The sequence below is a fragment of the Drosophila arizonae genome, chromosome 4 (assembly GCF_054131065.1).
Source record: "Drosophila arizonae isolate 15081-1271.41 chromosome 4, UAZ_ARI_1.0, whole genome shotgun sequence".
NCBI classification, from domain to species: Eukaryota; Metazoa; Arthropoda; class Insecta; order Diptera; family Drosophilidae; genus Drosophila; species Drosophila arizonae.
This window is the reverse complement of record NC_142924.1, coordinates 15,522,680-15,532,183: the sequence shown is the minus strand read 5'-3', so window position 1 is coordinate 15,532,183 and position 9,504 is coordinate 15,522,680. Positions and strand designations below refer to the sequence as shown.

The window sequence follows — 9,504 nt, the reverse complement described above, 5'->3', positions numbered from 1 at the left end:
TATTGCGTATATGAAACTTGCGAATGTCTTTTCTGTGGCAGAGACTACTGTAGTCTTCTATGTGATCAGTGACTCACTGTCTCACAAAATGCATAAAGACAGATCTATTTTTTTTTTTTCTATAGAAAATCTTTAGATTTTGTTTTAGTCCCTACTCTGTTGCCTACTGCCTAATGCCTCTCTATGTGAATCTCAGGGTGAACTTTGTGTCTAACAATAAAGAAAACATTAATTTGTATAAACTGATTGACCTATGTTTTTCCTGTTACTCATTTGCTCGCCTACTTGCTAACGCCTTTCTATGTGATTTTCAAATTTACTAGAGTTTATTTTAAAGATATAATTTTATATTAAATATAAGAATTTGTGGCATTTTCATAACGGTTTCGCTCTTTTATTTATTTGTGATTGTTTTTATAAATTTTAAAACTATATATTTTGATATTATGAATATATTCAGTAAAATGAAATATTTTTAAGAATTTTAAATTATATATTTTATAAGAGTTTTATGCCCCTTTATGCGATTCCCATAAGGGAAAATATTACCATACTTTTATCATATATCATATATCATTTCATATATCATTTATTAATATAGAAATAGAATTAAATATAAATATTTTTATTTTTGATGTATTTTTCTACTCAGCCACTTTCTTACGCCTTTCTATGAAATTCTCATTTTATTTAACTGCATTTTCTTGCTACGGGGCATCCAATAATGTACTCATGCCCCAGTGTCCTACAAGCACACATATATCTGCCTAATCTGTTCCGTAGGGCGCTTGAATCATGCCACTATTTGTGCTTTGATAAGTCTATATAGATGACGATTATCAGCGCAAAACATGTTTACTTATAAAGAGAATGTTGACTTATATTATAACAAATTAAATTGGGCTGGAATAAATTAAAGAGCTTTAGAGCAGAGAGTGCGTCTAATATATGCGCCTTTCTAAGACATTATGGGGTATATACCCCTCTTCACACTCTGTAAATTTGTTCACAGAATGAAAACTAGTTTTTTAGCATGCCCTGTCCATCATTAAGTATGTCTACTGTATTTAGCCAAATAACTAAATTTTATTTCATTTTAAGTCTACTGTTTTACTACAGAGCTGAGCTAGTCCCTTGGCAGCTTCAGGTGCTTGTAGGCCTCCTCTGTGTGCTTGTCCTTTTCGAGCAGGATGTCACGGACGTCGCCCAGTTGCTGGATGATGCGCTGCTGTGATGCCAGGACATTCTGCAGCTTGACATCGGCGCACTTCAGCATATATTTCATATTGGATGAATCGGGCACCTCGCCCAATTCATCCACCTCGATCAGATTGGGCGACTTCTTGCCCTCGCATACGGTGTAGCTGAGCTTACGATCGGGCGACAGCTCATCCGGCGGCGTCTGGCGTCCATCCAATACGTCCGGCAAATTGGGCAGGCAGCTCTGCTGCAGCACCTTCAGGCAGCCCGCCAGCGAGGTCTCAATTTTGTTGCATTGCTCCACGGCGCGCTTGATGCAGTCTGTAGTTGGTTCGTTGGGATCCATTTTCAATTTGATTTACGATTCACTTGCAGCTTTTACACTTTGTTCAATTTTTTCTCGTTTACGACAAATTATCAACTATATAATATAATATATAGCTGAAATTATCGACTAGGTCGTGTGACTGAGCTCGCTTACGAATTGTGTGGCAAATGGATCTGACAGTTGAAGCAAGTGTTATGCGATTAAATAGATTTCCCAGGGCTGCTTAGAGAAATCGACAATTCATGACATTCGAAGCAAATGTCACTTGGATCTAAGATATTTGAGGGAATAGTTGATTAGAATTGAGTGAACATTAAAGCATAATCGACAATTATCTATAGTAATTTTTTAGTCAGATAAACATAAATCAGGTTATCCTAAAAAAATACGTAAATCTTGCAGAATGTCAATAATTCGTAAGATAGAAGTAGTTAACAAAATTTATAATCCTCTATAATATATTATTTTTTTGTTTAATTTAAATATACATAGATATAATAAAATACTTAAAGTATAAGACCTTAAATTTAAATGAATTAAGATACTATTGAAGCACATAGATACTATAAAGTCACATGTGAGATACATTCTACACATTTATGGCATCTATGCATTTATGTATTTCTATTTTTTTTTTTTTTTTTCTAACAGCTACTCCTAACAGCATTTCCAGCTGGCATTCTCTTGCTATGCTCGTTCCTGCCTCGTTTCAACATGCAGCACGTGGCATGTCAAAAATTTAAAAGGCGCGCCACATCCCCGACCCAGTCGCCTCGTCCCGCCCCGCCACATGCTCCTGCTGCGTTGCACTTGATTTACCCAGTTCTAAGCTTGGCAATTTTCAAATCGTAACACTTTCACGCGCTGCGCGCCAAAAGGAACAGCGCAAGAGGAGACGCTGCTCAGACGTCAGAACCTGTCGCAACTGCACACACACAAACACACACACATGCAGAAATACACATATACATGCACACAAACAGCCTGTACAGCGGCGCTGTTAATGTGAACCCTTGCTCTGCTCTGCGCTGCTGGTCGTGGAGCCACCCAAAATACCAACAACTTTGCCTCCAACTGACAGCAAAGACTCGCGACGCCAGCAGCGACGCGCGCGTTAGCAGCAGCAGTCGCGCGACAAGCACGCACAGAGAGTTTCCAACACAGACAACAGATTGTATATCTACACACACACACGCATAAGTATACATACATGTATGCATACACCTCCAAGTTGCTTTTTTTGCAAAAAACTTTTTTCAGCTGCTGCTTTTTATTCGCTTTGTTTGCCTTTGTCTGTGCGCTCTCTCACGTACACATACACACCCGCTCTCATGTGCACATGCGAGTCTTGCTGCTCTCGTTGCTTTTGCTGTGAGTATCTCTCTGTCGGTGTGTCTGTGGGGGCCGCAGCAGCGTCGTGGATGTCGTCATCGTCGTCTTTTTGCGCTCGCTTCGTTTCATTTCGTTTCGTTTTTGCGGTCTGAGCGCGCGCGTCTGTAAAAAAGCTCTTTCAAAGTCTCTGTCGTCGTCGTTGTAGCCGCCCCCAACACACACCCCGCTAGATTAATATATATACACATACAAATATATGTATATGATTTTTTTCTCGTATTTTTCCATTTCTTTTGCGCTCTCCCAGTTGCGGTCGTCGTTGGCGTCGCTGTCGCTGCCAACGTCAACGGCGCTGCTTGGCTTGGCCGCTCGCTTTCATGGGGTTCTTGAGCGTATGCAAAAGATTTTTGCACATATTCATCTTTTTGGCCGTTTTCGGTGCGTTTCGTAGAGCGCGCGTCGCGCAAAACTTTTCAGTCAACAACATTTTCGCGCTAAATTTGTCTTCGCTTTGTTCAGTGTGTTCTGTGTTGTGTGTTCTGTGCTCTGTGCTCTGTTTTCTGTGTGTTCTGATTCTCTGTGTCGCCGTTTCTGCTGTTGTCTGCATATCTTCATCTTATTCCGCCTTACAATTTCTCGTCTTCTGCTGCGTCTGCCGAGACGCTGAGATGCCGATACATCAGCTTTGCTCTGGGATACACTTAGTTTCATTTCCTACATTTCACGTTGTTCATCTCGTTCGTCCGTTTTATTTATTTACTGTGTGTTTTGTTTCGTTCCTTCTTCAACTTGAGTGTTGCAAATCTATCTATACAAATATCTTCTCAGTGTGGGTGTATGTTTGCGTGAGTGTGTGTGTGTGGGATGTCTTGAAATTGATAAAGTGCATAAAATTGAGTTCTAAACACGTATTTATTGAGATATTTATTTGATTGGCGACCTTGGAACTGTAGGATATTGAATTGTGAAACAGTGCTTGAAAAGAGTTGTAAAAATAATACCGTTAAAACTCTAAGTGTCTTAAATAATACTGTAAAATAGCTCTATATGTACCAAGAAGTGAGGAACTACTCAAAAACAGTTTAAAGAACAGTACAACATGATTATAAGGATTGGGAAAGACTCAAATTCGCGGATGTGATATATAGATATAAATAAATAAGAACTGTAAAATTTGATTAAGACAAACATTTAATGCCTTAATATATAGAATAAAAATTTATTATTAAATTTATAAAACATATGATCATAAGCTAAAATATGCTTTAAGTGCTAGAGATAAAAAAAAAAAAGAAAATCATTTGTGTATTTTTAATCAATTAAATAACTTATAGGATACATAATTATATCCTAACATATCTTGTGTATGAACTATAAAAACTCTTAACATATACCAAGTATACTCTAAACAAAAATGACTAAGAAGTCAAAAAATCTTAAAAATTAACTTTAAATAGTTTGTGAAAAATAAAAAATTGACCATAAATAATAATAATAACTAAATCATTTATCAAAATAAAAATATACATTTGTTTAAATTATATACTCAACAAGTATCTGAAGAATAAAACTGACAAAAATAAAATTGCATTGCAATTGTGAATAAAATACTATTTTTAAACAAATATACAATATACAAATTACAGTTATAAAATTCACACGAAAAAAAAAAAACGATTTGTGTATAAAATACCTAAAACTTATAAATAGTTTGAGCCATAAGCATTGAAAGTGTTTGAAACAATTAAATGAAAAATGCATTTGAAAATAAGTTTTATTTTGTTTGCCAAATAAAAAGTCAATGAAAATGTGCTAAACCAAATGAAACAGAGAGAGAGGAGCGCAAGAGTTCTAAAAATAAGTACAGAAAAACAGTTTCAATTAATGACAAAACACATACACATACATATGTATGTACATATATGTGCGCCTGTTTGTATATGGATTTGTCTAGTGATTGAGTATCTTCTATTCATGGCTTGTTGCGGTTCGCCAATTTTTCGCCCATCTATTTCAACTGTTCCCATAAGTACAAATGTCGGTCTGTATATGTATATATGTAAATATATAGGTATGTGTGCGTGTGTGTGCGTGAGCATTGTACGTCATCTAATCGCTTGTATTTAAATGCAAATGCGCTCTTTAGCTGACAGATTTGTCTGCTTAGACTGAAGGCGTGTGGCTGTATGTGTGTGTGTATCAGTATGTGTGTATGTGCCTGCAATCGCCGGCGGCAGCGCGTTCAACATTTCGCTCTTTGTTTTTCTGCCTTAGATTGTATCACAATTTGTGTGTGTGTGTGCATGTTTTTGCACTTTTGCATATGCCCTGCCTTTGCTTTACCGCAATGCTTCATACGTTTTATTTGTTTGTTATTTGGCCACTCAAGGCGCAGTCAGCCAGGCCCACCCCCATTTTTGCAAACAGCGGCGTTTTGAACTTGAAATTTTTGTTTGTTCGCTTTTAGTTTTGCATTTCCAATACTCGGCTGCTTGGTGTTGTTTTATTATTGTTGTCTACCACGTTATCCTGCCAGTGGCGCGCGCTCTTTCTCTCTGCCACTCGCTCTCCGGAGCGCCCAGCTTAGACAATTGCGTATGCCTCTGGGGCTTAGTTCGTTTCGTTTATTGTGTAGCGCTGTTGTAGTCAATTCAAAGAGAGCAGGAGAATGGGAGAGCAAATTGTCTGTGGTTGTATTTGTGCGTGCTCGCCATGTGGCTGAATTATTTTTTTTGGCAAACAGGAAGTGAAGGCAGAATGATATCGATTACGATAACATGCGATTATTTTAATTGGGCATAGAAAATGTTGAAACATTGATAAATTGTTTAGAGCAGTTAGAAAATGTTGAGCAACATAAAGAATATTATTATTCAAATACATTAATTAAGTGCCGTCGGCCTTCACAATTGCCGACGGCTTTAAAAAAAATGTCTCTAATCGATTTTTGTTCTTTTCTCGTCACAGGTGCTTTTTGACTGTTTGGAACATTTTTAAAGATTACGTTAAAACGTTGTTGATACTTATTAAAATATTGTTTTGTTAATTATAATAATAATAACAATAATAATACGAAATAATGATATAATACTAAGACTAAATCATCATAATAATGCAATTACATATGTAATAATAATAATAATCTATAATATAAAATATAACTCATGTGCAATCAGTTAATAACTTTTTAATTTATTCATTCTAACAATTTATTTGTATATAATTTATAAATATTAAAAAAAAATCTACGACAACAACAACAACAAAGAAACGGAAAAAGAGCAGAAGCAAAAATATATTAAAGTTTTATTTCAGTTTTAAGCGAAAATAAAACAAAAAGTGATTTTTAGTTAGTTTCTCAAAATTTAACAAACAAAATTCACAACAAAATTTGGAATACTACAACAACAACAACAACTACAACTACTACACAACAACAACAACCACTGCAACAACAACAAACAACAGCAACCAACCGACAACATTATAAGCAACAACAACAATTTATAATACAAAATATAAATAAAAATAAAATAAATAATAATAGAAAGTGAAACGTAACAATAAAAGCAAATACAAGAAAAATAACATAACTGTAAACGAAATAAAACTATAAAAGCAACAAAAAAGAAAATCAAAAACAAAAACAAAAATCAAAACCCGAAATAAAACCAAACACAAAAACCAATCCAACAAAGCAACAGAAACAGCAACAACAACAACACAAAAATAGCAACAAATCGAAACGAAACCGAAATAGCCTTAAAACAAACAAAAAACAACCAAAAAACAGAAGCAACAACAATATAAACCGATAGACCGATAAACCGATAACAAAAACAGCAACTGAAACAAACGCAAAAAATAGAGACAGATAAAAACAAAACAAAAACCAAAATAGAAAATAGCAACGAAACAGAAAACCGAAAAATACCGAAAAAAAATCAGCAGCAGAAGTGAAAAGGAAAACAAAAATAAGAAATCAAAAGTCAAATTCCAAAGCCAAAAGCAAAAGCAAACAAAAACAAAACGCAGAAAGCAAAACCAATATCAAAAGCAAACAAAAACAAAATAGCCAAAATTTGTTAAATTTTTTTGTGTCTCATTAAAAAATATTAATAAAAAAGAACTAAAATATTTATAAAAAAAAAACTTTTGTGTTACGGTTTTTCAATTTTCGTCTTTTAAATTTACGTTCGTAAAAAAGAAAATGTTCTGAAAAAGTCTTTGAGCAAAGCAAAAGCTAAAAACAATTTTTCAAAACTTTGATGAAAACTAAAAAAAGGTGAACTGAAAAAGTGAAAAAAACGAGGCGAAAGAAAGGAGAAACAAAAAGAAAAACAAAAATTATGAAAAAGGGTTCAAACCCCATTTAGTGTGTGTTTTGGCTAAGGAAAGCACGAGACAGTTTCAGCGATATATATATCGGTAATATATATATACATATATATAAACATATATATCACTAAAAAAAAAAAAAAAAACAATTTAAACTAAAGGCAAATATTCATATCGTGGCAAAGAAAAATAAAATAAAATAAAACTAAAAAATTTTGAACAATTTTCAAAGTAAATAAATTATTCGTAGTGCAGAAAGCAAATTAAAGAACAATAAAAAACCATTCAGAAAAAACTAAAAAAAAAAAACAAAAATAAAAACATTTTAAGCTATATATTAAATTGTATTACATTTATGATAAACGTCATGAAAATTGAATTCAATTGAAAACCCACAACACACAACCCTAAAAATATATAAAAAAAAAATCATATTTGAGAATTTAAAAACAAACAGTTTTTTGGGCCAAATAAACAAATATTTAAAACATAAACAACATTCCCCATTTCGACATAATCCTTGGAACAGGAATTAGAGACGAACAGAAGAACAGCTAAATCAAACATTTTGGGATTGAACAACTGGTAAGTAACGGGACTTTTTATTTTTAAGATTAAAGACAACGTATACTTGATATCTATATAACATTAGGGATGAAAAATATGTATTTTATTTAATATATATATATTATTTTTACTGTAGATAAAGTATAATATAAAATATATTATATATATATTTCAATATATATATTTTTCATATATTTCATTTACGTTTTAGTAATTTACTTTCAGTCATAAATTTTTATTACATTATATAAATAAATAAATAAATATTTATAAAAATGTACAGCATAAATATGAATTTTTGTACGTCTAAAAAAATATATTTTTATATACAGGAACATAAGGAAATATAAAGAAATATATAGAGAAATATAAAGAAATATATAGAGAAATAATTCATATTTCTACCAAAAAAGAAAAAAATAATTCTCGAATATATGCATAATGCCACAGATCCCCATAATATCCACATTTTAATAGTCTTGATAGTTTTGTCCCCCCCCGAATAATGTCAATTAAAAGTTTTCTGACAGCCCTCGATATGCACTGTCATATATAATTCTGTGATGCCGCAATTTAATAGCATAAAAAAAAAAAAATGGTACAGACTGATGCAAAGCATTAAAATACGCATCAACTGTGCGAGCGAGACAGATAGAGCGCCAGTGGTCAGCGGCGCATTGTGCGAGAGAGATGGCGACAATGCGCGCCAAAAAGCAGGCAATGAAAAAATGAAAACGCCTATTATATAAGGGAGTCTCTTACATAGATCTATATACAGTGTATATATGTATATAAATATGGGTGTGTGTGTGTATAAGTGTGTGTGGCTCATCTACATGCAAATTGCATTTACGCGCAAAAAATTAATTATTGAAAAAATTGCGCGAGCCGTGGCAGAGGCTGAGGCAGCGAATGAGGCAGAGGGAGGAGGAAGCGAGAAAGGGTAAATAACCATGGCACCCAAGCACTCACCCACCCCAGCGTTAACGCTGCTGTGTGGGGCCAGTGGGCTGTGGTCAGTGGGCGTGGCACTGCTGCCGCTGCGGCTGGCAATTGAAAATCGAAGCACAAGAGTCGAAAGGATGAGCGAACAGCAAAAAGAGGAAGCATTACACATATTTTTTAAATGAATTGAAATAAAATTTCGTACATAAAAATGGGCATACGTGTGTCTGCATGCGTGTCTGTATGTGTGTGTGTGTGTGTGTGTGTGTGTGTGCGTGTACATAAAAGTACAGTTGACGCCATACAATTTGAGCAGCAAATGGCAGCAGCAGCAGAGCCTCTGGCCAGGGTTGCGAGGCGTGCGAGGGGTCAGGGCTTGTGGGTTGGTCACTCAGCATCCATTTGACATGACAGAGCAACGACTGTGGTCTGCACACACACACACACACGGACACGCACACGCACATGTCTGTGTGCGTAAGTGTGAAAGAGACTGACTGTCTGCAGTACGTATTATAGACATTTGCTACGCCTGCCACCCACGCATTGCAAGTAGCTGCAATTTCAAGTGGTTTATCCCCCATTTGCCACCCACTTTATATAGATGTATCTCGATAATGTGCGTGTGCGTGTGTGTGGCCTGCAAACCATGCAGAAGTCACCTTAGATTAGTTAATTAACTAAATCTAATGCTCCTCCAGTAAATCAATTTATTTTAAATACTGCGCAAAAAAATGTTGAAAATGGAAAGTTAGATTTTCTAATGATACAATTTTTTTTCTCAATCAATTTGA

The 9,504-nt window shown here is 34.6% G+C and overlaps 2 protein-coding genes across 2 annotated transcripts in view; one reads left to right on the top strand and one right to left on the bottom strand.

The window, feature by feature from the left end:
* Window positions 1–1,066: 1,066 nt before the first annotated feature.
* Window positions 1,067–2,487, bottom strand: LOC149269189 (uncharacterized). Its single transcript, XM_089467559.1, has 2 exons — window positions 2,348–2,487; window positions 1,067–1,799 (listed from the first exon to the last, which is right to left on the bottom strand). The coding sequence occupies exon 2, from the start codon at window positions 1,544–1,546 to the stop codon at window positions 1,127–1,129; it is 420 nt and encodes a 139-aa protein (XP_089323685.1). The 5' UTR covers window positions 1,547–1,799; window positions 2,348–2,487; the 3' UTR covers window positions 1,067–1,126.
* A 674-nt stretch (window positions 2,488–3,161) lies between these two features.
* Window positions 3,162–9,504, top strand: part of jim (zinc finger protein jim) — a 41,243-nt gene continuing 34,900 nt past the window's right edge. The window contains exons 1-2 of the mRNA XM_089467536.1: window positions 3,162–3,298; window positions 5,828–7,783. The gene's annotated coding sequence lies outside the window, so the exon portion shown is untranslated. The remainder of the gene's footprint in view (window positions 3,299–5,827; window positions 7,784–9,504) is intronic.